This window comes from Dichomitus squalens (assembly GCF_000275845.1).
Source record: "Dichomitus squalens LYAD-421 SS1 unplaced genomic scaffold DICSQscaffold_19, whole genome shotgun sequence".
NCBI lineage: Eukaryota > Fungi > Basidiomycota > Agaricomycetes > Polyporales > Polyporaceae > Dichomitus > Dichomitus squalens.
This window is the reverse complement of record NW_006766901.1, coordinates 203592-231348: the sequence shown is the minus strand read 5'-3', so window position 1 is coordinate 231348 and position 27757 is coordinate 203592. Positions and strand designations below refer to the sequence as shown.

Sequence of the window (27757 nt, the reverse complement as noted above, 5' to 3'; positions counted from 1 at the left end):
CTTCCAGTTACATGCCCTCAAACTCGAAGTGGTATGTGACAGATATCTGGGTCGCGCCCAAGGCTCAGTTGAGATGAATGGGGTTGTATACCACGCACCGAGCGTCGACAGAACAGTACTAAGCTACACCATACACTTACAAGCCGCCCTATCCTACAGCTCAAGACTGTAGGCGGCACGTCTTCCGCCCTCGACGCAGTCACCCACGCTCACGCCCCCGACGCCCGCGCCGATCACAGCAACGTTGGCGCCCCAGTGCTCCCTCACCGCCGTCGCGAGCTCCGCCATGCGCACGGCATGTCCCACCGTCGGTGTCGGGATGCAGTCCTTGTGTTCGCGCACGCGGACGAGGCACGGTTCTGGCAGAGGATCGGCGCGCCCTAGGTGCCGGCGGAGTGTCTCGAGGAGGGCTGGCAGGAACGACGGAGAGGAGGGAGCGGGGGTGGGCGGGCCATACGGGCCGCCGAGCATGACGGTAAGCTTGGTGAAGCGGAATGGAGACGGGGAGGGTGAGATAGGTTTATCCTGGGACGGGAGCGCACAGGAGTCGAAGACGGTGCCCAGCATGCCGAGAGAAGAAGAGGGGTAGTCTGTTGACGGTCGAGGGATGAGGTAGCCGAAGCCCTCTGGGTGGATGGGGTCTGCTGTTGGTGGAAAGACCAGATTCACGACAGTAACAGATGAGGAGGGGTTGACGGTGAGGTGCGGAAGCGGTGCAAGGCCAGACTGCGGGTAATTGGGCGTAGATAGCAGCCGGTGTAGATGCGGCAGGGGGATCGCGCTGACTATGTGCGACGATGGCAGTCGCTTCCCTGACTCGGTCGCGACCTACGGTGGACCAATCAGTCGAGCTGCAGAGCGCAATGTCAATAGATGAGTTCACCTCAAATCCTCCTTCGTCAGTGGCCTTACTTAGCTCCATTACGCCGTCGCCCTTCACGATGTCAACGTGGGGCAGTGCGGCGAGGCGAGCCACTACAGTATCGGTCAGGATTTGCATCCCGTCCTGAAATGAGAACACGCTGGTGCCCTTCAAAAGCTCGGGGATGTCCCCGAGCTCGTAAGGCCCTGCATCCGCCGAACCCCTAATGTCACGCTTCCGAGAAGTCAGCATCTCGCTGACGGCCCCACGAGTTACGCTACCCTTGCCGCTTTCCTCGAGCTGGCACATCGCAGAGAATGCGGAGCGCACGCTCAAGACACGAGAATCTGCAGCGTAGATACCGTGTACGAGCGCACTGCCGAACGTCTGCGCGAAGTCGGCTCCGAAATGGCGGGTAAGGAATGCGTCGACAGACTCGTCATTGGGGGTGGACGTATTCAAGACTGACGGGCATGAGAGACTTGGCACTAATTTCTTATAGTATGCGCGCATGGTACTTACCTGTCCCGGAGAATAATCGAGCATCCTTGAGCACAGCCGGAACCAGTATCTTCGCAAGAGGGGAACGAAGGAGCGCAAGGAACGAGCCAGGTATGACCGCAAGTCCATCCTGACCGGGGAGATGCACGAAGCGATTGCGCGCGGCGGGTGCGGTCCGAGGGACGGTGAGGACAGAGGACTTGAGGGCAAGCAAGTGGACCTATACATCCACTGCATCAACACCAACCTCATGCTGTCGGCTGGCTATCCTGAGCCACAGGACACCCTAGGTCCTGACCCCTCGGGCGACCGGGAAGGAACGAATGCTCACCAGTTCCAAGACTGCCTTCGATACAGGACGTAAAGTCCGTGGACCGCTCTCGAGCACCACGTCCGCTTCGTGGCCTGCTCCATCTTGCACGCGCACTTTTTCCGACTGCACCCATCCACCTAACCTTTGCGAGCTTTCGACGAGAGCTATGCGTATTCCAGAACGCGCCGGGAAGCGTCTTGCGAGATGGAAAACAGCGGAGAGGCCGGAGAGGCCGCCGCCAAGGACGGTAATAAAGCGGGAGCTCATGTTCAAGCTGATGCGCGCCCTGGACCCCGCAGTCGACGCTCAGCTGGTGGAGAGTAGCGTCAAGTTGAGAAATGACATTGTTAAGCGTGCTCGCCGTCTCAGAGAGGCCTGAGAGCTGGATGTGGTCGTGAGACTGGGCAGGACTAGCCAGGGAGTCTTCAGGCGCGTGTTTTTCGGAGATGTAAAGTGGTTATCTGAGCTAGTGTCTATGCTTACTTGAACTTACCCTAGTTCTGTCTCCGACAAATTCCTGCCAAACGCCCCGCATCGTCAAGCGTTCCTTGTCTCCCAACGCGACTCTCAGCTTCGTCTGACGTTGCCAATTTATCCAAATGCCGCATGTATCCTCAGTGCTTACGGTCAGAGAACTTCTACGTATGCTCAAGGTTGGTCTACTTTCCTGCCGATTCCGCGCAGCAGCCTCTCATCCTCGCATATGACATCGCACAGGATCCGAAAGATGGTAGAAGAGACCGGGCTGGATGACACTGCCCTCCTCCACGTCTTTCGAACCGATTCAAGCCATAGAAAATGGGCTGGGCGGTACATGCAAGTCGAGCGCCGTCTACGGACGGTATGGAGCGTTCACTCTTCCTGGTGCCAAGCCTTCCCTACAGCCGCATGTGGATGCTCTCGACATCAGGAAGGTGAACTCCCACTGAAGTCGTAGAATGGCCTGGTCAAAGAATTATTGGATATTTGCGCAGTCCGCGTTTGAAATGATGTCCGTCTTGAGCCCGATCCCGGTGGCGAGCTTCTTCTATGGTACTTGCGGGATACGGTCACCGCGAAACTATGTCCGGCCTGTCATGGTGAGTCACGCTCTTCAGCTTCATTCCCGAGGAAGTATCTCATATGGGCTTCTCTTTCGGCGTCTGGCGTCGAACTTTAGGAGTATTGACAGATGCCGCCGAAGATCAGTTAGTCCGCCTGCCACACCTGGTGATCATGGCACTGTAGGGCTTTTTCAGTCTGCCCACAGCGGCCAAAACTGTCCTATGCTCAACCGCTTCTCGACCGCGCATGGAGTCCTCGTGTGATCTTGACACTGCGCACTATATCATCCCACTCCCCCCGCTCCACTTCCTGTGCAGTACCAAACTTACCTCTTGTTAATCCCTCTCTGGGTTCTGTTTGACTGTCTACCACGATGTTAGGCTCTCGTGCCCTTCTCGCCTTCGCCCTCGCCCTCGCCTCAGTCGCAGTCTCGCAGACCTACAGCGCGACATATCTGCCTTCTAACGCGCCCAAACAGTCGGAGGAAGGCCAGTCGGGCACCAACCAATGCGGTAGCGGTAATGATCAGAACTCTACGTGCCAGAACCTCTATGGTACGCATTCTTAGTAACGAAGATTCCCTAAAGCTAAAGCTCTCGCTGCAGTCAACGCCATTGATGACTGGTGTATCTACGGCCCTCCTCAGCCCGGAGCGGGTTCGACTATCGGAGAGACCGAGCGCATTGAGGTCGCATGGTGCATTAAGCCTGGCTACGGTACACGGCTCATCCCTGATGGCGCTATCACCGGGGCGCACTTCATCCAAACACCGGACTACGTCCAGGTTTTGGGTGTCGGTGACCTGACGAAAATCAACGTTCCTGCGGGCGATACGGGAGGCGAGCTTGACCCACATGGTCAGGATGGAAATGGTTAGTAGTGCCACGGTTGCCGCGATGTGATGCTCCCGGCCGATGTTGCGCGCGTGTGTGGTGGGCAGTCTCGGTCAGGGGCTAGTTCTCCCATTTCGGCGGCCCAGAACGGAGCGCTTCAGATTGGGCTTGTACGGCATAGTTTGCCATCTCATACTGACGTCGCGCTCCGACAGGCAACCCGATCGGCGGTCTCGTGTTCACATCTGCGTTCGGTTCTCTCGCCCAGGCGCACGAGTGGACGGTGCGTATCCATCAAAGCGCAGAAACCGTTGTATTCGTCCTATTTACGGCATCCCTGACGTTTCTATCTTATCATGTTCTCAGAACTTCGTCTCAGACACCGAGTTCTGTATCCGCGTCTGCAAAGATGGTCCGAACGCCCCCGCTCTATGCCAGCACATATACGACACGATGGGCTGCGAATGGAACATGCCTGGCGATTATTCGAGCGGTTCATTCGACACGTGTAAGGGTGACTCCGGCGAGGTGCGTTTCCTACTAGCTCTGTCATCCACTCAGTATCTAGACACAACTGCCCGCAGCCTATGGGTGTCTACGGCGGCTCGACTTGGTTCCAGGGCCAAAACCCGACGCCCTCCGCACACCCCGCGCCTGCGTCGTCTTCATGTGTCACCACTAGCACGATCGGGAATGGCCTTGCTGTGTCTGCCACCAGTACTTCCTCCAGTGCAAGTGGGTCCTCGACTGCGACCGGCTCCAGTTCCCACTCTGGCTCGGTAAGTCTCTCACGACGTCACCGGTGTGATATGTTCGAAGCCAGGACCTAACGCGCGGCTATGTATAGACCTCCGGCTCCGGTTCTCAGTCTGCGACGAGCGGTTCGCCGTCCCAAACTGGCGCTTCTGGGAAGAACGGCGCTGCGCCGCTCTTGGGTCGTGGCCTTGAGTTGGCGATCGCTGGAGTGGCGGTCGTCGCTGGTGCTGCCCTCTTTGCATGAACAAAGCTCGCTTGCGGATCCTCTCAGGCGCTTCCATTGATGCTCTCCCTACTCTTCATGCCAAGCTCGGACGTTCGATGCTAATCAAACATCCGTATTAACGTATATACCATACGGACCGCTCACATTCTAGTCATGTCTCTTAGTTTTTGTTCCTCCAGTGCAGAAGCGTTTGGACGCCCTTTCAGGATACACTCGCTGTGTAGCACAAGCGGTTATACTAGCTACACCATACCATTCTGTAATGATTGCATGACTTCATTCACTTCCCGGACCTCGTTGACATCAAAGAATTGTGAGGACTTTGTCGTCGCTGCGTCATATTCGCCTGTCAGTTTCGATCAACTCATCAGTGTACAGGACAAGATGGCAGTGAGACAGCGGGCCTCCATGGCTCAGGATTCACTAGTTGCCCGCGGTGCCACTCCATTTGCGGGATAATTTGCCTCACGGAGATGAGAGCCTCCTGCTCAGTCATCCACCCTTCAGATCGTCGAGGACGATGGGTTAACTTCTGCAATCCTTTGCTACAGAAAACGTCCAGATCGGTGAACGAGACAGTAGGAAATTCATGTTATAGGCGGAAAGTTAGTGTGCTCGCCAATATCTCACCAAGGAACGCACTTTACTGATTGAGACCGAAAGGGAAGCGATGAGCCTAGTAGCTCAAGTCGGCGGGCTACACGCAAGGAAGGGAGAACAATCGGTGGAGGACGTCCATTGGCGGCGTCTTCAGCTAGTAGACCTTCCTCCCTCCTGCCCAAGGAATGCAAGGGATGCTCAATTGCCGAAACGAAAAACGGAGGCTACTGACATCTCAGGCCTAGCAAAAATGGAAGGGAGAGCGAGAGAGATCCTTGAGTCTGCATGCCCGCGGATCCTTGCTTACAAGAGCCTGCCGGTGAAACTCCCGAGGGAGACGGTCGTCACCGGAGACCTTCGACCATCCCCCGAAAGTGTGGATGAAAGATAGACATGTTGAAGGCGTGACCTATAGTACAGCAGCATATATACTGATACGATTGGGAAAGCACAGTCGTTGCATCCTACGATATATTCATTTGGTTCCCCCGGCTGTTGTCAATGTTCATTCCGTCGTTCGGACTAGGCGTTGTTTCATGATGGTCGTCGGACACCCAGGTTATAACAAGTCCTTCTATATGTGCACCCATTAGTACAGATATCAGCGCACAATGCGAATAAGACTCACAATCATTAAAGCTCCATTCTATGCGCAGTATGTCGGCGTCCCAGAGCCGGGGAAGATATTCGTCCACCAAGCGCGCCTGGATTGCGTACAGATCTTCTCGTAAAGAGAACGGAGATGCCTCGATATGCACCAACATATCTCCAAAGACCGGGAACTTATCCCTTCCCATCAGATCATGATCTAGGGACGACAAGTCCCAAAACTGCATGTCCTCAGGTGCATTACTAGAGTCCCATTCTCGTAAAAAGTCGATGCATAAGTTGCGCAGGGTGGGTGGGGCGGCGCGAGATATTAGTGTGGAGAAGAGCGTCTTGCAGGTGTCCGGAACACTCCCGTATGCATTATAGGGTACGCTCAAGCGTAGGTCACTAAGCGTCTTGAGGGAGGAAATAGCCGAAGCGAAGTCACGCCACCGCGACGGAGGTAGACTGGAGTCTCTTTGATTGTCTAGCCCGCGATTGCTCCATTAGCCGCACTCTTGACGCGCTTGTGATCGAGCAGTACTCACGAAGGACATTTCACCTTCCACTAGCGGGATGATATCCAATTCAAGGCATTCGAAGTGCTTGCTCCCGCATGTATGCAAGAAGGCGAACAGCTGCTCTGTGATCTTCCAAGAGTCGCATCGGGTTACCAGTGAACACAGGCAGCCCGGCTGGACCATTTTCTGCTCGTAGAATCGGAAGTGCGCAGCTGTACCTACCCAGCTGGGGTCGGAGAGCGAGAGATGTTGTACGTCAAGCGGAGGTCGGGTTCCCCATAGGTCGAGCAGATTGGCTACGAGCGTGACATCTGTTTCCTCCGAATGGTCCGGAATTGAGCAGCGGGGCTTGTTGCCCAAGCGGTCGAATGTTAGACTTTCGATCGAGGAAGGAGATAAGGCGTCCAGAATAGCGGGTAATACGGGACCATTGTCATGCTCGCAGGTCGTTACGTCTTTGATTACGAGGACCTCAAGCGTCCGGGCACAGTCTGCATTGGCGTCCGGCGATGCGGAGGGGGCAGATTTAGGAATTGCGACCGTGATTTCTTCGAGCATGAGCTCCTTCAGCTTCGTGAGCTTCGGGAACATGGCCGTGAAAGCACCCAAGTCCAGTCGCGGTGACGGAGGCCAGGCTTCCCGGTCATCCTTTGGCCTCTCATGATCGTCGCAGCAGCATTCGTCCGCGTCTTCCCTGGAACGACAACGAGCCGAAGCGAAGGTGAGCTCTTGGATGTGCCCTGCCAGGTCTGGACGAAGATCGATGCAGCGCAGAAAGGTAGAGAAGCAACGCTTGCGTTCGACTTTCATCATGGCGAAGAGGTGAGGCCGAGCGAGCTGCAGCCAGACCTTGGATACCAGTGCGCATGACGAGAGTGTTTCTTTGTGTGTTTCGAAGATGAAGTAAGAGAAGATTTGGTGGAAGATCTCGGCCGGCATGGCGCTTATCGAGAGGGCCGCGCGCCCTAATCTTGCTCGTCTTGATTCGGGAACAATCAGTAGACAGCTACGTTTCACGACATCGAAAACGTACCGCGTCTGCATCGAAGGCGCCCAATTATATCTGAGCTGGGTGATAGAGAAGGCAGCCACTGTAGTATAACCTGGTAGGTGAGAATGGTGGACAGAGACGACGACGCTGTGAAGTTCAACGGGGGCAAGCTCTTGAAGTATCTACCTCTTAAGGTATCCACTGCCGACAAAGAGTACAAAGGCTGTTGGGCCCACCAGTGGCGCAAGAAGCGTTTACCGGTTGAGCCATGGTAATGTTGTTTGTTGATTGCACTCGTTTCAGTGCTGGTGGCCACGCCCGTGTAGCAGGTTGGGTGCACTAGTACAGCTGACGTAGTGGTACATGGCGCATCGAGAGTGTAGTTGGTATAAGGGGCATTCGATGGGGTCACAGAAGTGGACAAGTACTGATATTCATGCACATGGTCACGGCGTTGAACAAGGTCTCGCTGCAGGGCGTTCCGAGGCTTTTAGAGGGTTAGGGTTAGCATCTGCTTACTTAGCGGAGAATGCGGACCGAGGCTCTCATCCTCCCCGGCTCTCCAACTGTCAAGTCCCTCCTCTGCTTTGTCCCATCTTTTGTTTAAATTCATTGGCTGCGTCTCTGAATAAGGAACGATCGAACTCTAAACTAGCAGGTCTCCAAAGCCTATCAGAATCAGTATCAGCACGAGTATGTTTGCTATACTGGCAGCTCGTGTGATGACAACAGGCGACGGCAGCATTACCACCTTTCGTCCCCGAATACCGAAGTTCTCATGAACCCACGTCCAGATTTATGACACCCTCCGCAACTTCATATACTTCGACGCTCATCCCCTGTACGATACCTCCCAACCACCGTCACCCATGTCTTGACACCCCCTCCCTCTCTTCGCCGACCGACGATCATGGCGTCTCAATTTCCTTCAGGATCCCCAACCTCGACCGATTCTGCGCCATCAGAGACATCATCAAACAGTGGGAACGACAATCCAGGTTTCAAACCGGGCTCTTCCCTACCGTTTAGCTTTCTCGTCACCTTCATCGCCATCTTTCTCTTCTTTCTCGGTTGCGGTATTGGTTCGCGTCGCGTAACCCGTACCCTGCGGCGCAACTTGGGGTTACAAGTAACAGGCTTGGAGCTCGACCGACGGCAGTCGCGCATACCTCGCGCGAGGCCTCTGCTTTTGGACGTGTTCCCGAAGGAGACGTCCTCCGTACTCGGAGGCAAAGGCGTCGAGGGGATGTTCTCGCATTCATGGAAGCAACTTGCCGTGAGTACTGCGAGATCTGTCAAGGCAGTTTCTTTGCTTCTGACCTACCTATTCAGCCACTGGGTGCGACATACGTGCGCACCGAGCCCGCTGCGGAGTCTGAGGACACACCTAATCCGGAGTTGAATTCCCCATCCGCAGCATCCCCACAACCCGGGAGTCAAGCTGCCATGGCGTTTCGTTGGCCGTCAGGACACAGCGGATTCGTGGCCTCCCGCGGTGTGCTACGTTCAATCCCACGACTGTCTCCAACTCCCACCCCTCTCGCCCCGATCGTGCCTTCACGAACCGCCAACACGACAAGACGCGCAGCGCGACCGGAAATGTACTGGCGCGGACGCCGAATACCTGATTGGATCGCGCGCCCACTCATGCCCGACCCGCTAGACGGGCCACAGAGTGGGCTAGGTTATGACCCTGCCGGGCGCTTGGAACATCAGACGTCGGATGAGGCATCGGAGGACGCGAGGGAGGTGGAGGCGCTGCAGGTAGTCGTTCTCATATCCATGCCTTGCCCCGAGCGGGCGCAGGCGTCACGCCTACGAGACAGTGTGTGGGAGCGCTCCCGGCGAGAGAGCGGGAGCAGCGGGAAATCGCGCGCGGAGGTAGAGGTGAGCTCGGGTTCCGGAGGGATGATTGGGGAGTACGTGCTAGGAACCGCGAGGGTAGGGTGGCAAGAAGGAGTGTTTGATGCATCAAGGTGATTCTCGGACGGCACTTCCCCCTGCGCTCTTGTGTAGGTCCATACTTCTCGTTTCTCTACTTACACATGTCGGGATGTTCTAGGTTTTCTGTACCCTGAGCGACTCTCTCTCAGCCGTTGGTCAATCGATGCTATTCTCCGCAACCCCGAGGCCCAACTGGATGACGTTAAATCATCTGTTCTACGGACCGGATGAGGGAAGGTGACGCGGGCATATCTTCCCTTTGCTACCGCATCGAGGACAGTCGGGAAGCGCAACGGGTTATTCAGACGACTCGGAAACCACGGACACTGCGACCCAGGCGCTCTTGGCGAAGCTCGTTCTCCGATCTACCCATTCGTTAGCTCGGGGTCTCCGCTCTCGATAGAGAAGGAGGGGATGTCGTCTCTGGTCTCACCGCATCCCGACAAACTCGGGGTAGGCCAGAGCGAAGCGTGGTGCGTGCGTTAGAGCTGGGGTTTGGGGACTCTGTCGATTCAGATACGTACTCGATGCTCAGTACTTAGATCTTAGAATCGATCTGTGCTGTGAATCGAAACGAATGTCATATTTTGAAGGCACTCGGCTAAATATGGTAGGTTTGATCCAAATCCTGTACAACCTCAAGCTGTGTGGGAGCCCATGTATGTTCATTCTGCTAAGCCAATCCAACAGGTCCACAAGATCATAAGGCACTCCACATGAATGGAACTCAGCGTACCTGAACCTGATGAGCCTACACGTTGAGAATACCCTACTCAAAGACCAAGGCTGTCGCAGGGCACATACAAGTTGTGTCACGTCCCATGGGTTCCCTCTCGAAGCTCAGTAGAATGGATTCACGTGTCCTTGCAGGGTACAGTCAGTTCATACACGACGGAATGGTTGTTATACTTATATCCGATACGAACAAACACAACACGCATTCACTAGAGTTGGCCTCGATGCCCACAAGCTATAGTAGTGTCCTGCTACGCGGCAACGGCTTCCCACCTTGATCGTATATCCAAACACTCCTTGGACACTCCTTGCAATAGGACATCTTGCGAGGCCGAATCTGCGACCCCGATCACCTCCAAGGAAGATGCATAGGCGACGTAAGGGTTGAGGATGAGCGTTCGCCACTCGCGCCATACAGCGGCGGATGACTTTGAAAGCGCGTTCGGGACAGCTGGCATCGATTCTGGTCGCAATACGAGCACGTCAAATTGAGGGGTTTCCATCTGCGAGCCGAAATCGGATGACATGGCGGACTGTAAGTGCACGGAGGGACGACGCACGGGTTGGAAGCGAATCTCCGTCTTTCTGGTAGTGCCCGAAATGCCGTCGTCGACGAGAGTTTCGGCGGGTACCCCCGCGTCGGACGGAGAGATAGGACTCAGTGAGGAGTCGTCGAGTTCCTTGGAAGTCTAGGGATGCGATAATGAGCATTGAAAGTCAAGGATCCCGGGGATGGGTCGGAACCTCGTCAGCGATATCATCGGTCATGGTGACGTCTCCATCTCCATTCTCCAAAGCGTTCGCGCGAGCGGGAAGGGCGCTAAACATTTGTCGTCGGTACTTCGCACACGGCACCCAACGCCAGACACCCTCGTCGTATGCTCTCGCATGCAACCCGCACACTGGCGGACATCAGCACAAATGACTCCCCTGCTGCTGAAGACACATACGGGTCATCAGATTCGTCCAGTCGTCGCGTTCATACCCAGGTGGAAGAAGGCCGAAGGACTTCAGCCACGAGATCGGCTATACGGGCCGTGTAGAGTCGCAGTGTTAGTCTCCATCTACACCATGACATGCTTACGGATACAACTTACGTCTTCGCTGGCACCTTCGTTCTCGTGCTGCAGCACCGCACGCACGACCGTCAGGTCGTCTCCCCGCCCGCAGAGCAGGCACTCCCATCCATGCCGGCGGATGGTCTCAACGACGATGCGACGAGGGAGGTACTCAGGAGGGCGGTTATCTGGGTCGACCTGCTCGGACTCGGACTCCTCGTATAACGCGAAGTAGGAGGTGTCACTGTTCGTGCTGAGCGCGCTGGGCGGTCGGGTAGGTGGCGCAAGATTCGGATCGATGAGGCAAACGTCGAGTGTGTCAGACATCGTTGGAAAGCGCTAAGTCGGATATGGGGAGGTCGTTAGAGTACGTATGTAGAGTACTGCTTCAGAAGATCGATATGGAGTGATGCGAGAACATGAAGAGTCTGAAGACAGTAGATGGATTTGAGCGGAGCGCTATCAAGAGCGAGGTGTCCGACTATTGGGATTGCGTAGCAAGGGGGTCTGTCCCGTGGCTGCCCAATGCTGGCTACACGAAGATCCTTAGGTCATTGCGCGCAACGCTGCGGAAGGAGAGTTGAAAGCTCACCTCCCGCCCTGAAACCGCATGCTCGGAAAGTTCCGTCATAAAGACATCGATTGCCTCGAGTGAAGACTAGCGAAGGGAAACGCAGGTGGCTCACCTGACTCTACAGTCTCGTGGGCAGTGACGGTGAGTACAAGCTGTTAGCTCGTTGCCTGGGGAGTGTGGCCCACAAGTCGCTTTGAAGACACTGAGACGCCACTAAAGCGGAGTGTCTAACTTACTATAGTTCTATCGGGAACGTGGACATTGAGGCTGCGGCCAGGTCAGCAGGTGCCATTGCTGAAGCGCTGACAACCTATTGCCTGCAACTAGTCTGATGTGACCCTTCGTATCTAGATCTGACCTCGATATGGCCAATCGCCCCGGGGCGGTGGCGTGGCAGCTATTTCTACCATGCTGGCAATCGTGAGGTCTGCGTATGTGTACATTGGCTAAACAGATTGCAGCGACAGACATACGAGAGCAATGAATAGGCGGGCCGCAGTACTACCTCGCAAAGGTGGTTGAGAGCATCTGTATACATACGCCACATCAGGAGTACGTTCATTTTAACCGTGGTTCTACTGGGCGATGTTTTGCACATGTGCGCCGAGGGAAAACGCCTAAGAGAACCCTCCTAATCAAAGTTGATAAGCAATACAAACACACCTTCCGCACAATGTGCCGGTGCATGTCCGCTCTTGGAGTAGTTTGGGACAATAGATGAGTTGACTTGCGGATCTATACTCGAGTACTCTTGCACGTCGTTGGTCACAGGCTGTCATCAGGACCTGAAAAGCATACGTGAATCTTTAGAGAGTGATTTCCAGACTCCGCATAGTAGGCAATGCTCACTTACAATCACCTCACATGACCGACCGGCAGAATGGGCGTACCAGCCAGACAAGAGGCAGAAGTGACGACATTCCGCAATAAGAATAGCATGTATTACCCTCGCAGCCTACATAGTAGTAGCTCAGTCGATAAGGTACTTGCGCTTGAAGAAAGCGCGAAGGTGGAATATCTGCCAAACGCCGAGGCCAAAGAGAGACACGAATATGAACCACGCGAAGTTCTGTACGCGCTTGTTTGTTGAGACTACGCAAAAGCATCGTTAGCGAAGTTCACCATACAGACACAGGATCGACAAGGGTAGGGCAGGGTGGAGGTGGCGCAATGCGATGTCGGCAAGCAGAGAACGGAAATGCACTGCAATGTAGATCGGGATGGCGAGATGGCGAAGGAATCGAAGGAAAGGAGAGCAAGGGAGCGAGATTACGCACTATTGGTTGCCTGAAAACGCTCTTCGCGTCCCCGGAGGTACTCCATCTCGTCCAGGATCTCCTTGACTACGCCCTCGAGTTTTCTCATCTCTGTCTCCAGCCCGGAGAGGGATTCCTGGTTCGCGATTGCGCTACGAACGTAGCAGACGTTCAGCGGAGGATTGGTAGACCGACATAGCAGACACGTACTTGTAGTCAACTGCATCCGCACCAATGTCGACGTCGAGGTCAACTACTCGCGAACGCCCCTTACTATCACTGACACCTATGTGCAGGCAATATTCAGTCGTCCAGTCGCCCGCTCGTTCCGAAGCGTCCTACTCACCTGCTTCGAGGTAATTCCGGAAGCAGACCCCAATATCCTCTTCCGCATGGGCAGTGATGGCAAACCGCTTCTCCCCGCTGATGTTCTTCTTACTCAGATACACGTTCTTGTGCTCGCTCGAGTCGACGACCTCGATATCGAGCCGCTGGCCCTCCCCGGGGCCGACATTCGCGGTGATGATCACGAGGGCACCTGGGTGCGCCGCATTCCAGATACACTTCGCCGGCGGGTATCTACTTGCAGGAAGGTTGAACTTGATGGCGGACGCTGGCTGGGAGAGGCAGACGAGCAGAGCGACGAAGAGGAAGGGTAGGGCGCGCAGGCCGGTGTGTGCGGGGGAGACCATCGAGAGGACAGAGATGCGAGCAGTATTATATGAGGTCTGTGTAGCGGCCTGCACTGTCGTGAGGAATAGTCGTGGGTGGTCGTCGTCGCCGCCTTCGACGGCTAGCTGGAGGCAGGAGGTGAGCGTGAGGGATAGAGCTGGAAGGTGGGCGTCTATAGCTTGCTGGCGATCGCGGAACGCGTTGATTCGTTGCATCTCGTCTTTCTCTGCAGCCATCATCACTCCGCCTCTCTATGACGGCAATGCAGAAGTCTACTCGTGCTACAATATCATGATAGGTTCCTGTCTTTCGCCGTGTATCTGAAACACAATTCTGTTCGATGTGAGTGTACTGGGAGAGCAAGCATTTCAGCCTATTGATGTCGCTTAATATTCTGTACCAGGCGCACTCCAGAGTCTAAACGCTGACGTCAAATCGCACTGCTCCCTCAATGACTGTATCCAGGGATTTAATATTCACGAACCACTGAGAGCGTATATACGTCACATCGCGCATACAATGCAGTAGTCCGCTATCTTGCTGGCGGTCATCTTATCATACGAAGCACCAGCTCGTTTCCTGCTTGCAACCTGAGACGCCAAAACCTTCCGCTGTGCGGGTTGGCTGCTGCGGTAGCTCTCTACGTCTCTACTAAGGCCTGAAATTGAGAGTGCTGAGAGAGTCGTAGTTACGACTAGTCCAAACCCATCATGAGTGACGGTGCGCGAGCTGCTTCCAATCCTTCTGTGAACGCTATTGATGTACGTGACTATGACTTCTCAGCATCGTTCACCATGCAGGACATTCCAGGGAAGGGGAAGGGTCTCGTCGCAACACGCCCGATTGCTCGAGGCGAGCTGATCCTAGCGGAAGAGCCTCTCCTCTCTCAGTCTCAGCCTCATTCAATCGCAACGGTCCTAGCCGCGCTATCCTCCCTCTCTGACAACGACCAGAGGCGGTACTTCTCCCTCGCAAATGCTCTCAAAGGCGACTACTCTCCTCCCCTCGGAATCTTCAAGACAAATGCGCTTCCATGCGGGGACAACGACGCAAGCAGAGGGCATGCCGCAGCCAGTGCGGCGATCTTCGTCATCGGTTCACGCTTCAACTCGTCTTGCCAGCCCAACGTGAACAATTACTGGAACGAGGATCTCCAGAAGATCGCGTTCTGGGCCACCAGCGACATCGCGGAGGGCGAAGAGCTGTGCATTTGCTACGGCGACCTGTGGAAGGCGCGCGATGATAGGCGACGCAGGTTGGAGTCGTCATTCCGTTTCGTGTGCCAGTGCGTCGCATGCTCAAGGGAGGGAGCTTCCCTCAAGGAGAGCGACGAGCGTCGTAATGCTATCGCCAAGCTGTATGACGAGATCGGAGCTTGCGGAAATACTCCGTCTGTTGGCGTTCGGAAGGTGAGTGGTTGTTATTGCTCGAGATAGACCAGCAATTGACGGAACTGCGACCAAAGGTCAAGTTGGCACTTCGTCTCTTAGCAGAAGAGAATTTGCTCGAGTGTCACGCCTCATTCTATTACGATGCATTCCAGTTCTGCGTTAGTGAGTATCGTTGTCCGGTGATTCCTCGCTCTGGCTCATGCTCTACTGATCCAGGCGTTTCGGACGTCAAGAATGCGAAAGCATGGGTCACGAAAGCGTGGGAGGCGTTTTCCGTAATCCGAGGCCCAGACAGCGAGGATGCGAAGAGAATGGCCACGTACATGAAGGATGTACGTCAACATCGGTCGTTCGGCCTTCTTCCCCGAGCGAAGCTGAGCGGTCCGGAGACCTGAGTCCTGCGAGCGAAGGCATGCCGATGAAAGCGTGTCGCACGTCGAGATCCTGGGCATATGTAATAACCACACCAGAGCAATGTACTGTTTGACTTTATGGCATTGTTACAACATTCGTTCCGATGCAGCGATCCGACGGCCTCAGCTCCGACTACCAGCCGACCATCCGAGGATATCACGACCTCTCGCCCTTAGTTGACGCCATAGAAGCTTAATAGTTGTTGCACCGTCCGGGGAACATGCGAGCTTCCCGGCACCTCGAGTCTTAACAGCTGCAGACACGCGGGATTTGGGCTAATGTCTTGCCCGCATTCCATTCATGACCTGAGAAAGCATGGTGCACCTGCAGCAATGCGTACAACGTAGTGTATATCGACTCAGCACGGACGCTTTTCCTTGCCCTCCCTACTCTGACATCTTGGTCACTTCAAGACGGGACGCACTGAGAGTAGTCTGCGCACAATATTAGCCTCGAGGTGGGTATATCAAATAAGGAAGATACTCACAGCTATTTGTCGCCACGCAGGTTCCAGCTACAATAGAGGACATCAGCAATCGGTCTAATTGGGGCAGCAGGGAGATGAGAACGCACATGCGCAGACCGTTGGGCCTGTCCAGCCGATACCGCCACACTGTCCGTAGAGCGAAGCGGTCTGTCCGGTCGGAGAAGGCGAGGGTGCGGACACAGGCGTAGTGGACGGCCTCGACGTCGTGACAGGCGTGGTGGCGGGAGTGGTGACGGGCGTGGTGGACGGCTTAGACGGCGACGCCGGAGAGGTTGGGGCAGCACCGCCCCCAGGAACCTGAGTAGGCACGGTGGACGGCTGGAGAGCCGTGTTCCACGTAGCGGTCGTGGGCCAGGGAGTAGCCGCGACGGTCGGCGAGGTCGTCCCGTAGGGAGCCGGTCCGGGGACTATGCGCGGCGGACGTCAGGTCAGGATGATACGGCCGATAAGTGAAGTCTACGTACTATCGTAGCTGTTAAGTTGGGTGTAGATGTTGATGAGGATGCCCTTCGAGCACAACGAGATCAACATTGGGCTCATATTACAAGATTAAAGGGTGCTTACGGGGTCCTCTGCGCTGTACGCGCCGGGGAAACTGACGGTTGGGGGACTGGCAGAGCCGGAACCGCCGACCTGTGGAATGACTTAGAATAGGCGTAAGGGCGAAGAACGGATGTACTTACGCTGACTTGGTAGCAGGACATGTAAAACCTGAATGTGAGAGTCCATCAACCACATTCAACGTGCTATCTTGGATGGCAATACGTACTGAGCACCACCAACGCTGCTGGCGACGTGGAGAGCTGACGAATTGCACGTGAGCCTCACTGATGGAAGCTAATGGATAATTGCGACTGACCGATGACCTCGGCACGGATGAGGTAGTTACCAGGCGCGATGTCGGAAGGAACCGTGAAGGTGAAGTGACCACAGTTGTCCTGTGCGCACGGGCGTCCCGAGGTCAGTACCACTTGTTTCATTCACCATACAATCGGTACGTACGTTCAATACCTCTGTCATAGTGGTACACTCAGTTATATTACTCTACATGAGCCGCGAGAATTCAGCGCACCAGTGGCCCAGTAGTCAGGGTTGCTTGAAGGGAGACCCATCTCGGACACCTTGAACCACGCCGCGTCAGAGCCAACCGCAGTCGTCGCGTCATCGACCTTGGCCATGTAGATCTATAGAGCGGAGTGTACGTATCAGATTGACAGGCCTTTTCTGCAGCCCGAAGACTACTCACGTTGATGGGGCCATAGTGATCTCCACCGATAGCCTCGTTCGCGCATGAGCGATCGTTTGGTTGCTGGTGCATTTCGACAGTGACCTGATCACCGGCTACGAAGAACCACGTCGATGAGTTTGAAACGCACACATAAGATTGGGAAGCCAGGACTGACGCAGGACCGAGCAGACACCATCGCTGCTGTGAGGACTGGCATTGCAGGCAATATCCTAACCGTCGGCAACCGTGAGTATTGTGACACCGAAATCATGAAAAAAGGGGTAGGGTGAATGGGGAACGTACAGTGGTGGTGACACTGGTAACCGGCGAGTTGCTCTGTGGGAGCCGGACACAGGAGGAACCCTGGTCAACGCCGTTGATCCATAGCTCCTGGAAGGTAGCGTGGGCCGCAACGGTGGCGGCGAGAGTAGCAGCGATGAGGAGCTTTTTGAACATCTTGGATCTTGGGCTGAAGCAGCACTCGGTCGAGGGTGAGTCTAGGGAGCAAGGCTTGCATCACCACATTCCGTTATATATCTGGCCATGTGCAAAAACATACCGGCATTGTTTCCGCTGTGGCCGCGCCACACCTCAACTTTCGCTCTGAAAGCTCGGACGTAGCTCGCAAAAGCCTCAAAGGGATGTAAGCTCAAAATAGCACACGTCTATGGTTTCAACACCTCAAGAGCCACGAATGACGCAGGTGTTCAGTTCCGTGCCGAGGCACCGTCGTCCCGTGTGCCCCGATCAGAGGGTTGGGCCTTATAACGAACACGTACACAGCACAGGGAGAACTCAGGAGAAAAGAGTCATGGAGCCTGGGGGGTCACATGAAGGTGTCGACTTGGGTCTTGAAGAGAGCATGCTGCTAGGCTACCTATCATAATTCAGATTGGGTATCCGTGATTCAACCGAAAACGTACCGACGGCTGCCAATCACGGGTGATGGCTCGGCTGTTCAGAATCACTCGTTGGCAGTACTGAATTGCAGCTGAGTATGAGTATTCATTGCAAGACGGACGCAGTGTCCTAAATATAGGTCGCCGTTGCTTCAACATGCAGCGCAGGCATGTAGCTACGTAGAGCATTCAGTCAGCATCGAAGAGCAGTTTACACGGCCATTTATCCGTATAGACTTACACTCGCGCAGTTTATCCACAATGCTTCATCTTACTGAAGAAATGAGAGCCACCCAACCATTCTTGTACGACAGGATGAAGACATAATCATGGTTGCACGATGCTTTCAGCAGGTGTTTGTGGGGAACTGAAGCAGCGAAGCGGAGATGATGGCGGATCACGCCATAACTGAGCGGGGTTGCAAACTTCAGCTCCATATCGAAATTCCGCCCTCGTGTCCGCTCCCCATCTAGAGATGTGCTTGACCCCGAAAGTCGGCAGCGGTGACTCCTAATGGCTCAGGCTTTATCTCTAGCTTCCAGAGTTCTGGCTTTAGTGGATTCTACAATGCCTGGAAACCATAGACTCTCTCGCGCTCGACCCCTGGTGTCAGTGTCATCAGTCCATCGCCCATCTCTGCTTACCATGACGTGGCACTGCTTGTAAGCCTCTATGTAATGGTTTACTGTGACTGTCCTGTTGCTACCAAGTAGTAAACCATGTTGGTGAGCATTAGCGTAGTGTTCAGTTCCGGGTTATCCTGATAGAAATTGTTCGGCTCTCAAAGATAAACTCCGCCTCAGCCTCAACTGGTCCGCGCCTGGGAGATATCTCGATGGATGTATCCAGACGGATCCTTGGCACATTAGATCCAGAAGATGACAAGCTCACTTTCTCAGCATGCTCTCGCCGGTCTCATGTCGCGTATCCCATTCTCTTCTCTAGCAGAACGTTAGCGGCGGCGTAGATGACTTGGTCGAATATGTGAGTCGGCACACTCAGATCATACTATGGATCAGCAAGCTGTCTGTCGACTCTTGGTCGGAAAATACATCGATAGGTCTTCCGACCGACCTGACCGCGCTCGTGGTCTTTCTACCTCGTATTTTAGCGTGGCAGGAGTCACATCTGGGGGCAGTGCCCTTTGCAGTCCCTCGATCCACAGGCCTTGGCTGGTTCGCCCGCGAACACTACGGGGTTCTTTCTTGATGCCTCAGATCAACAACGTGCAATACCCATACGCGACAATCCTATCCCTTGCTAACCAGACGCGCTCGAGACAGTGGCCACCCATGCCTCTGGGAGCGCTCTTCTTTCGCCTCTCTCCACCTCTGCTCAACATGTAATCAGTGGAATCATATACCGGGAGGAAGAATCCGCGTTATACCATGCCACCCTTACTTCTCAGTGTCCACACTTGGACTCTGCCACACCCGGTCGTTGAAAGACAATGCACGGCGTGTGCGCGTTCATCCGGGACGAAGACGAAGGTCTCAGGAACCTGGAGCTTAGCATCTTCGAGCTCTGTCTCTTCATGTCAGTGGGCCAGTACGTCGATCAATCATACACCGCATTCTCCAACCTGGCTTGGGATTACTACTGACCTATTTCTGCCTTCGCGCTCATCTCTGCCAATGCCGGCGGTGCCTATGCCGGAGTCAGAATGGTCGGCTCTCCAAGAGGGACTCTGTCAGTGCGAAGCCTCAAACCTTGTGGGGTCCATCACTCTCCGAGTCGCGTTGGGAGGAACCGGCGCAGCATCAACTTCGAGACACGCTACGCCGTCTTCTCCTATAGATTCTCTACAACGCTCCCCGCACCGTCGACTCTTCGAAGATAATTGTCCAGATTCATTCGAAGGGTGGGAATATGTCCGCCTGAGAAGATGTCGTCGGGCTGTGGGACTTGGCTTTTCTGCGCCGATGGTGTCTCGGGACCAGTATCCAAGATTGCAACAGGTGGTGGTCAAGATTGCAGTGCGGTAACGAAAGAACCCGCAAACTATCGCGATGGTGATTTCTGAGGCTCTCCCGGTGCTGCGAGCTGCTAATTTGCTTCGAGTTGTCGATCTCTCAGAGTCAATGCCAGTTAGTCGGTGCGTTCATTCGCGGCTAGTGACTAGATCGTCGACTGAATGCGTCTATGGCAGCGTTATTCTTGCTTGTCTGCATCACACGACCGCGCTGTCAGCACGTGCCCTATCCGTTAGCAGAGCAGGAACCGATACTACTGCAAGATGACCACAACTCGGTCCTCCGTATGCATTCGAAGTATCGAATTGCGGATCGTAGTAGCAGGCTTTTGGGGATGGAGACGTTGCGATGATCATGACAGTCTGGGCTCTGGTGCACTCCGCCCGCACGGCATCGTTGTCATTAGCCAAGGTGCCGATGAGGCAGAATCATTCATTCATTGCACAAGTTCAATGGCACTACGGACCTGACCCCCGATCGCGTTCGCAATGTCTCGCAGATATCGATAGCTGAGAGTGGAGTTCGCAGTAAGGTGCGGCTGTGTCGCGTCCTCTCCATTGTATAGTGTATTTCACCTTCTCTCGAAGGCCCAACCGTGTTTCTTCTCCACATGGTGATTTTATCAGTTTTTTGAAGCGTAGCCATTCAGCCGGGTGAACTCGTGAATCTTAATGCTGCCTGGCCGTTCCCACCCGTGCTCCGCTAGTCCGAGGCGGCGGTAGTATCTCCATATGGGTCTCCAGAGCTCCATGCTGTCGAACCTTGTGGCATTGGTCGAATGCTCGGTACGCGCGCTCATACCTTACTGGCTCTCAGTGGCACACGCTTGCTCCTGAGTGATTGAATAAGCAGTGAGCCTCCGCAGTTACCCGTGGCTCTCGGGGCTGCGGGTCTCCTCTACAGAATGTCCCCGACGTCTAGGAAGCCGCAGTGGTGTGGTGCCGGTGTAGTGCAGGCTGCGCGTCCGGAGAGGAGAGCAAGCATTCACCTGCTGCTGAGGGCACATACTGTGCGAAGCGATATCCCTCTCGCAGCGAGATGGTTTGTCTGTGGCCGCGATTGCAGCGAGTATCCGGTTCCGTAACCTCCCTCACGATACTTCACACCTAGGTATCTCCGGGTGTGAAGGTGCACCAACCACGCTCTGTCAAATTCAGCCGGACCCACGTTGTGCGGTTGAAGCTTGAAGACTGAAGATGGTAAGTCATCGCAGCATTGTATGGTCGTTAATTTGACTCATACGCTATCCGAGGCTTCTTTATCCGGTGAGGCTGAAGCGTGTAAGGAACTAAGTGCCGTGGTGCGAACCTCATATGGTCCCCTGTCAGTACGTAGTTCCGCGTATAGACGGTTACAGTACCCGTCACAGCGTAAGTCACTCTGCCGCTCAGATCGAAGAACGTATAACCTCAGCTTCAGAGCCAAGACGTCGAGGACGTTCCCGATACTCCTCTTGACTTTGCGATAGCCCATGAATCGATCTTGCTTCTCACCAAGCTCGCCGCCATGGATTTAGGAAACGCTGCTCCAGATCGCCTGCCAGGGTCGTGGGCTGCAGATCCTTCTCGACAAGACCATCCTTCACCTATCAGACAGGCTCCCTTGCCTACCATAGCTCAGCCTTCTGCAGATCAAGCCCTTCCAATCACTGTTGTGCCAATGCACTGTTCTGGGCCGTACGTCATTATGCACATATCGCACTATCTCGGTACGTGTGTCTCCATTGAGCACAATGCCTATCTCGTATACTGATGAAGGGTTCTCTGTGTCGGGACGTAGACCTCATAGGAGATCGAAACCCCGCTTCTAGGCCTGCCTCATCTGCATGGCATCCGGAAGCGCACAATCCCCCAATGCATGCATCACTGAATTCGACCCCCGCAGGAGGTGGCTCCGTAGGGGCAGCCTCGTACACGCGTAACATCAATCCTGCGGTAGGTACAGTTCGCCGAATCTGCTACCCCTCTTCCAGCTGACATTTCTCCTCCAGTGTTCAAGTTGTCACAGAGCACGGAAGCCATGCGATAGAGGTCGTCCTTGCGGACGTTGCGTGCAGCGCGGGGAAGCAGAAGAATGTTCAAACCGGCCGCGGAAACGGAAAAGGGAGGCAGCCACGACCCACGGTGGATCTGAGTCACCGGCCAACTTGACACTAGCAGCTAGCGCCGCTCCGCAAGGTTTGCCACGACTCTTGACTGCAGGCAATCTGAATCTAACTCATTGGCGCCTCAGAAACACACGACGTGGGACAGGCGAATCTCCTGACCTCTTCGTCAGGGCAAGAAATCTTTCCAGTGCAGGTGGCAGAGCGCACAGCATCTACGTCTGCCACCGCGAGTAGTTCGCTCGCTCATGCCCTCGAAGATATCTACGGTTATCCGTACACGCTTTGAGTGCCTCGATAGCGGCTGAGCGGTGTGGTATGGTTGTCTAAGGATTGCTTTTCAGTCCCGTTATGCTGGCTCCTGACAGAAACCTAGATCCCCCATAATAAGACACATACAGTTGTCGTTCCCTCCACTAATGATCGGCTTTCCTCTAGTTACTCCTACTCGTATCTACACGCAATCTTGTCAGTCGCCAATCCTAATCCTCTCTGCGCCGCCTGTATGGTAAGCCCAATACATAATCGACGACAATAGATACTATCACTACTTCGGTGGCAATATGTAGTGTGCTGTCTCGTGGACGACCATGTTTCCTGACTCGTTCCTGTACACGTCTGACGTGCAGAACTGGCGCTCCAGCCTCCGCTATCTCTATATCCAACGCCTCTGGTTCTTCACTCCATGCAACGATATTGTATCCGTGACGGTTTCCAGACGAGAAGCTTCTCGCGGGACGTCGGGCGGTCGAGCGTGGCTGCGCGGCGAATACTACCGACATGTGTCTCGTTATGGCGCGGTCAGAAGCGACGGGGCCGTGACGTCAATGAAGAAAGGTGATCGTGGTCTCGGAGAAGTGTTTGCGGATACCCACATTGGTCCCAGTCTTCAAGCTTTCGAACGTCAGCTTCGAACCAGGCACCACAAAGCTCCCAGGCCCTGTCTGCCGGCCATGTCGAAGAGACTGTTGCGGCATCACCATCTAAACAATGCGTTCACCGCGACGAATCACAGGAGCTTGGGACCGGCGAAAGAAGTGAATCGTGTCATCGAGATCCTCCGCCGTGCTGATAGAGATCCTGCAGATGCGTTTGAAACCAATTTAACAGTTGTCCCGGAGCCTATTTGCGACCTGGCGCGAACACGAATCAGACTGGCAGTGTCAAGTCGTTACGCATCTTGTGAGGGTCGCGCAGTTGGATGTGGGCCTGCGTGCAGATACGGAAGAAGCATAATCAATACGGGACAGACATAGCATGTACATGCACGACAATGGGTTTACGTTTACGTATGACGATCCTCGGTAGACCGATGGGACGAGCGGGACTCGAAGACATGAGATCGGGTAGGGTATAGGACCATTTTAGCTCTATTACAGCGCAGGGCGATCGTAAGCCTAAGATCGACTAGACAGAGAGGGCAGAACATGGAAGGAATGGATCAAGACGTTACGAGTTCGTAGGGCAGAGACGACGACGCCCCTAGCTCAACATTCAACTCCCAGCGCCGCTCGACCGCCCTGCGCCGTTCGCAGCGCTGCTTTTGCGCGTGCGCACGACCTTGTTGCGCAGCGCCCTCTCCTTCAGCTCGCTCTCCCGCTTCTCCAGCTCCGCCCTCTCCCCCTGCACCCCGCTCGTCAGCGAACCCGCGAGCCCGCTCAGACGGCTGGCTACAAACGCACCTCGTCGCCCTCCCTATCGACACTCATCTTTTCCTCGCGCTCCTTCTGCCGCGCGGCCTCCGCCTGCCCGCGGATCTTCAGCTCTCCCTCCTTGTCCTTGTCCTTGTCTCTTTCGTTCCTCTCCCTGTCTTTATCCACGTCCATCTTCACATCGCGCGCAGCGTCCCTGATGCTCTCGCGCGACGGCGTCCGCCCGCCTTTGCGTCTTGGCGGCAGCGGACTGCGCCTGCGCGGAGGAGGGGGAGGGCTACGACTCCTACCCAAGCTCGGGCTCCTCCTCCTCACTCTTGGAGGCGGAGAACGGCTCCGGCTGGGGCTACGTCGCCTGCCGAAACCCCTACCTCCGCCCCCACCCCGGTACGGCGGGGGTGAGCGGCTGCGAGAAGGCGAGCGGGAGGAGAAGCGCCGCCGGCGCGGTGGGGGGCTGCGCGAGTCACGCGGGCGGCGATCACGGTCGTTGCGCGCGGAAGGAGGCGGGGGAGTGATCGAGGGTGAGCGTGGGCGCCGGCGAGGCGGGGGAGGCGGGGAGCGAGAACGCGATGGAGAACGACGAAGGGGAGGCGAGCGTCTGCGGCGGGCTGGGGAGCGGGGTGGGGGAGAGCGGGATTTTGACCTGCCGCCGGCACCGCGCGGAGGTGGGGATCGGAAGCGGCGAGGGGGAGTACGGGAACGGGAACGGGAGCGCGAGCTGCGCGGAGTGACGGAGCGGGATCTGGAGCGACGTCTTCGTGGGGGTGGGGAGCGGGGAGGTGGTGAGCGTGGAGGACCGCCGCCTCGCTGCACGACCTGTTAGTACTGAGTTATCGAGAAAGAGTCGAAGCACGCACCCCGCCTCTCCCGCCACCTCTTGCACCCCATCCACTGTCTCGTGGTCTGTCGTCGCGGTCATCGCCCCCAAACCCTCCACGACCTCGCCCTCGACCACGACCACGACCGCGCCCCCCGCCACGCCCATCTCGACCCTCACGTTCCGACGTGCGTATCTCGTCCAGGCGCGCACGACGGTCGCGTTCCTCGATAGCACGTGTATCGCCTGCCCGTGCTTGGCGCATCTCTTCCTTCTTCTCTTCGACAAACGTCCGAGGGACACCAGCGGGGGATTCCTGCGCTTCGAGCAGGAGATTCCAAAGGGCACTCATGAACGCAGGGGTGTTTTTTGTGAGGAAACCGGTCAGGTTGATTTGCATCCTACGCGGGTCGGGTGTCTTGATTCGCCGCCACAATATGAGCGTCGAGCTCGGAGTGCGTATATGCTGTCTAATACACGTACCGGTTGTGAGTCGTCCTCCAGTAGACCCATCGCATATTCGACGACAACCTCGTCCTCAAACCCGACGAGTTCGACGACCTTCTTGACGATCCATGGGCGTATGACGGCCAAGTTGACCTTGCGCATGTCCACCTGTGCAGCAGCAGTTTAACATACAGGATAACTGGATGGCAAGATCGTATGTAAGGACCTTCTTATCAAACTCAGGAGGGAACTTCATTGTCTTAAGCAACTTGAGCTCCTTGTCGGAAAACCGACGATCCTGGTCGGCAGAAGTGCCCTTGAAGAACCCTGAACACATGTCAGCAGAATTAGAGCATTCGCGGAGAGAGAATAGGTACCTGCGTCTGCCATGTTGAGGCGTACGGTGTAAGATGAGAGGAAGGATTCGGAGGACGACGACAGCAAGGTCAGAGCGAAGACGCGACGGGCGACAGACGACAGACAACAGGCGCTGCAGGGAGGCGAATTGCGCGGCTGCGACTACTCACGACCTCTTTGCCAGTGCCCATGAAGCTCACCCAGTCTCCGTCTGCGTCTTTTCATAGGTCTGTTTGCAGGACCTTGAAGACAAATGCACAAGCATTCCCATTAGGACATAAGCGGCAAGTGTTATGTGACTACGCAGATCTGTTTCTATCAGGAGTATTGTTCAATCTGGCCTCGAACGTCTGCAAGGACTCGTCACGGCTGGCATTCACTCAGTACAAAACATCACATACGTGGACGTCTGACTCCATGATACTCCAGGCACCTGCGTTTTTGCCGCAAGTTGGTGTGGTAGGAGGGATCCAGCGATACCTCCTGTACTCGCCGCCCGAAGCTGCAATGACCAACGTCAGCTGCAGTACTCATTCCTCGGAGCTCCTCCATCTCGTGTTCTCTGCAGGGCTGTCATGAATGATACCCCTGCCCGACTGCCCGCGAAGCGGCTCGCCTCCCTTGACTTCTCTTGGTAGCACCTCCGGCCTGGGTACTCCGACTTCCAGGCATGAGATCCGGGACACCAACGGCTTCTCAACGTTTCTCGCGACCGCCCTGGACCCGTGCAGACTCGGGACGTCCGAAGTTCTCTGGGAACTGCGGTACGATAGCCTCCACTCTCCTCAGCCACGTTCCTCCAAAGGTGCCTATATGACCCACTCTTATGGCTTCCTTCATGCCTCGCCTCGCCTCATGGCTGCAAGATGATAGTAGGTGGCCTCATCTGTCGGTCTCGCTGACATACCCATCTACCTCTAACTCTTTTCGAAGCCTTTACGGCAGGGCCGCCGGACTTCCCTGACGTCTGTCTGCCTGCGCGTGTTCCGTGCCTCTCTCCAATCTGCTTCCACGCAGCCCTGCCTTGGCGTACGCACTCTTCGCATCGTACACGTCGGCCACCGTCCTCTCCCTCCTCCCCCTTGCTGGTTCCACCTGAGGTGTCTGTCTTGTCGACATGACCACCCGCGTGCAGTCCTACCCAGTGCGCCCCCTGACACGTCCCACAGGAAATGCATACCGCAACTCGCGTTCGTCCTTGTACCTAGTACACACCCCCACCCTGGAGCCAATGATGGACGAAGAGACGGAGGAAGACGGCGAGAGCACCGATTCTCCCCTCCCCACCACGTCCTCCAGCCCCAGCCCAGTCCACCCCCACGAACGCGAGCCATCCTCCGTCTCCGTCGTCGAAGACCTTTCCCCATGCTACCAACTCGGGCCTTCCCCAACGGGGGGCGCCGGGCTCTTCGCTACGCGCCCTATCCCTCGTGGCACGGTCATCTTCGCCGAGTCCCCACTCTTCACGCAGCCGCTTCCACCCCACAGGACCAACTCTACGATCCTGAACACGCTCGCGCAGCACTCGCGCGAGGAGCAATGCGCGTTCTTCGCGCTCGCGAACGCGTACAAGGCGCCCCTCCCCGGCCACCCCGTCCTCCTCCCCGCGCTCGGCATCTTCGAGACGAACGCCCTCCCCTGCGGGGGCACCCTCGCCCCATCCGAGCCGAGCGCGGGGGAGAAGACAGCCAAAGGGGGGAAGGGAGGGCGACCGAGCACAGGCGGCGGCAGTAGAGAGGGCATCTTCCTGCAAGCGGCGCGGCTGAACCACTCGTGCAGGCCGAACGTGGCGCGGACGTGGGACGTCGGCGCGCAGGAGATGGCGTTCCGCGCGCTGCGGGACGTCGCGCCGGGCGAGGAGCTGTGCATGAGCTACGTCGACGTCGACATTCTAGGCACGCGGGAGGAGCGCGGTGCGGAGATCGAGGGCGCGTTTGGGTTTGTGTGCGCGTGCGAGGCGTGTATGCTCGATGGGCGTGAGGGGGAGGAGAGTGATAGGAGAAGGCTGACGGTGAGGAGGCTGTTTGAGGAGATCGGAACGTGCGGGAAGGAGCCGACGTTGGGATTGAGGAAGGTGCGCAGACGCATGCGTCGACGGGTTGCCTTGGCTCTGTGCAGCTGACGAGCAGGGTTTCTCAGGTGAAGCTTGCCATTCGGCTCTTGAACGAGGAACAGCTCGTGCATTACGAGACGTCCTTCTGCTTCGATGCCTTCCAGTTCTGTGTCATGGTACGTGTCTGTCTCGCATGCTCCGATTCGGACGCTTCATCTCAGCCGCAATGCAGGTCTCCGACTTCACGAGCGCGAAGGCGTGGGTGAAGAAGGCCTGGGAGGCTTCATGCAATACCGCCGGGCCAGACAGCCCCGCCGCGCGCACGTTCAAGATGTACTGGGCGAACCCGCGCGCTCACCAGCTCGCAGGGATGCATCCCCGGATGATGCTCTCCGGACCGGATGACTTGAGCGGAGACGAGGTGTCTTCACGTAGTGCTTCTCGGGCCTCGCTGTAGGATA

At 55.9% G+C, this 27757-nt stretch overlaps 10 protein-coding genes across 10 annotated transcripts; 4 read left to right on the top strand and 6 right to left on the bottom strand.

Moving 5' to 3' along the window:
- Window positions 1–153: 153 nt before the first annotated feature.
- DICSQDRAFT_62727 (Protoporphyrinogen oxidase) lies at window positions 154–1943 on the bottom strand (the record flags this gene model as incomplete). The annotated part of the gene is made up of 4 exons (XM_007366623.1): window positions 154–828; window positions 884–1350; window positions 1385–1583; window positions 1695–1943. The coding sequence occupies 4 exons, from the start codon at window positions 1941–1943 to the stop codon at window positions 154–156; spliced, it is 1590 nt and encodes a 529-aa protein (XP_007366685.1).
- Window positions 1944–2264: 321 nt separating this feature from the next.
- Window positions 2265–4825, top strand: DICSQDRAFT_137380 (uncharacterized protein). The gene is made up of 8 exons (XM_007366622.1): window positions 2265–2329; window positions 2394–2755; window positions 2836–3274; window positions 3326–3592; window positions 3769–3836; window positions 3920–4081; window positions 4138–4332; window positions 4401–4825. Exons 3-8 carry the CDS (start codon window positions 3094–3096, stop codon window positions 4551–4553), a joined length of 1026 nt encoding a protein of 341 aa, XP_007366684.1. The 5' UTR covers window positions 2265–2329; window positions 2394–2755; window positions 2836–3093; the 3' UTR covers window positions 4554–4825.
- A 1292-nt stretch (window positions 4826–6117) lies between these two features.
- Window positions 6118–7183, bottom strand: DICSQDRAFT_170990 (uncharacterized protein; the record flags this gene model as incomplete). Its single annotated transcript, XM_007366621.1, has 2 exons — window positions 6118–6210; window positions 6272–7183. 2 exons carry the CDS (start codon window positions 7181–7183, stop codon window positions 6118–6120), a joined length of 1005 nt encoding a protein of 334 aa, XP_007366683.1.
- An 898-nt stretch (window positions 7184–8081) lies between these two features.
- DICSQDRAFT_155683 (uncharacterized protein) lies at window positions 8082–9497 on the top strand. The gene is made up of 4 exons (XM_007366620.1): window positions 8082–8511; window positions 8568–8585; window positions 8653–9211; window positions 9298–9497. Exons 1-3 carry the CDS (start codon window positions 8146–8148, stop codon window positions 8896–8898), a joined length of 630 nt encoding a protein of 209 aa, XP_007366682.1. The 5' UTR covers window positions 8082–8145; the 3' UTR covers window positions 8899–9211; window positions 9298–9497.
- Window positions 9498–10165: 668 nt separating this feature from the next.
- Window positions 10166–11708, bottom strand: DICSQDRAFT_161960 (uncharacterized protein; the record flags this gene model as incomplete). The annotated part of the gene is made up of 6 exons (XM_007366619.1): window positions 11659–11708; window positions 11012–11311; window positions 10865–10940; window positions 10659–10816; window positions 10475–10603; window positions 10166–10447 (listed from the first exon to the last, which is right to left on the bottom strand). Exons 2-6 carry the CDS (start codon window positions 11297–11299, stop codon window positions 10166–10168), a joined length of 933 nt encoding a protein of 310 aa, XP_007366681.1. The 5' UTR covers window positions 11300–11311; window positions 11659–11708.
- A 613-nt stretch (window positions 11709–12321) lies between these two features.
- Window positions 12322–13570, bottom strand: DICSQDRAFT_155681 (uncharacterized protein). The gene is made up of 4 exons (XM_007366618.1): window positions 13149–13570; window positions 13013–13088; window positions 12824–12954; window positions 12322–12638 (listed from the first exon to the last, which is right to left on the bottom strand). The coding sequence occupies exons 1-4, from the start codon at window positions 13492–13494 to the stop codon at window positions 12517–12519; spliced, it is 675 nt and encodes a 224-aa protein (XP_007366680.1). The 5' UTR covers window positions 13495–13570; the 3' UTR covers window positions 12322–12516.
- A 614-nt stretch (window positions 13571–14184) lies between these two features.
- On the top strand, window positions 14185–15364 carry DICSQDRAFT_161958 (SET domain-containing protein; the record flags this gene model as incomplete). Its single annotated transcript, XM_007366617.1, has 4 exons — window positions 14185–14194; window positions 14258–14883; window positions 14940–15027; window positions 15082–15364. 4 exons carry the CDS (start codon window positions 14185–14187, stop codon window positions 15258–15260), a joined length of 903 nt encoding a protein of 300 aa, XP_007366679.1. The 3' UTR covers window positions 15261–15364.
- A 195-nt stretch (window positions 15365–15559) lies between these two features.
- DICSQDRAFT_137375 (uncharacterized protein) lies at window positions 15560–17492 on the bottom strand. Its single transcript, XM_007366711.1, has 13 exons — window positions 17298–17492; window positions 17170–17224; window positions 17013–17107; window positions 16839–16950; window positions 16769–16779; window positions 16626–16704; window positions 16536–16569; window positions 16450–16477; window positions 16331–16399; window positions 16231–16273; window positions 15853–16173; window positions 15767–15793; window positions 15560–15713 (listed from the first exon to the last, which is right to left on the bottom strand). Exons 1-13 carry the CDS (start codon window positions 17448–17450, stop codon window positions 15688–15690), a joined length of 1053 nt encoding a protein of 350 aa, XP_007366773.1. The 5' UTR covers window positions 17451–17492; the 3' UTR covers window positions 15560–15687.
- Window positions 17493–24452: 6960 nt separating this feature from the next.
- Window positions 24453–25223, bottom strand: DICSQDRAFT_62798 (PWI domain-containing protein; the record flags this gene model as incomplete). Its single annotated transcript, XM_007366616.1, has 3 exons — window positions 24453–24857; window positions 24923–25054; window positions 25113–25223. 3 exons carry the CDS (start codon window positions 25221–25223, stop codon window positions 24453–24455), a joined length of 648 nt encoding a protein of 215 aa, XP_007366678.1.
- A 1254-nt stretch (window positions 25224–26477) lies between these two features.
- Window positions 26478–27753, top strand: DICSQDRAFT_62783 (SET domain-containing protein; the record flags this gene model as incomplete). The annotated part of the gene is made up of 3 exons (XM_007366615.1): window positions 26478–27317; window positions 27383–27472; window positions 27529–27753. The coding sequence occupies 3 exons, from the start codon at window positions 26478–26480 to the stop codon at window positions 27751–27753; spliced, it is 1155 nt and encodes a 384-aa protein (XP_007366677.1).
- Window positions 27754–27757: the final 4 nt, after the last annotated feature.

Excerpts from the sequence above, each read along its gene's own strand:
- DICSQDRAFT_155683 (XM_007366620.1), top strand. The coding sequence starts at position 8,146 with ATGGCGTCTCAATTTCCTTCAGGATCCCCAACCTCGACCGATTCTGCG.
- DICSQDRAFT_137375 (XM_007366711.1), bottom strand. The coding sequence starts at position 17,450 with ATGTTCAAAAAGCTCCTCATCGCTGCTACTCTCGCCGCCACCGTTGCG. Across the intron at positions 16,570-16,625 it reads CATCCGTGCCGAGGTCATCG|CTCTCCACGTCGCCAGCAGC; the intron begins GTCAGTCGCAAT and ends GCAATTCGTCAG. Across the intron at positions 15,714-15,766 it reads CTGCGTGGCGACAAATAGCT|ACTACTCTCAGTGCGTCCCG; the intron begins GTGAGTATCTTC and ends TATTGTGCGCAG.
- DICSQDRAFT_137380 (XM_007366622.1), top strand. The coding sequence starts at position 3,094 with ATGTTAGGCTCTCGTGCCCTTCTCGCCTTCGCCCTCGCCCTCGCCTCA. Across the intron at positions 3,837-3,919 it reads CCCAGGCGCACGAGTGGACG|AACTTCGTCTCAGACACCGA; the intron begins GTGCGTATCCAT and ends TCATGTTCTCAG. Across the intron at positions 4,333-4,400 it reads CCAGTTCCCACTCTGGCTCG|ACCTCCGGCTCCGGTTCTCA; the intron begins GTAAGTCTCTCA and ends GGCTATGTATAG.
- DICSQDRAFT_155681 (XM_007366618.1), bottom strand. The coding sequence starts at position 13,494 with ATGGTCTCCCCCGCACACACCGGCCTGCGCGCCCTACCCTTCCTCTTC. Across the intron at positions 13,089-13,148 it reads CCGGAATTACCTCGAAGCAG|GTGTCAGTGATAGTAAGGGG; the intron begins GTGAGTAGGACG and ends GCCTGCACATAG. Across the intron at positions 12,639-12,823 it reads GCGTTTTCAGGCAACCAATA|TCTCAACAAACAAGCGCGTA; the intron begins GTGCGTAATCTC and ends GCTTTTGCGTAG.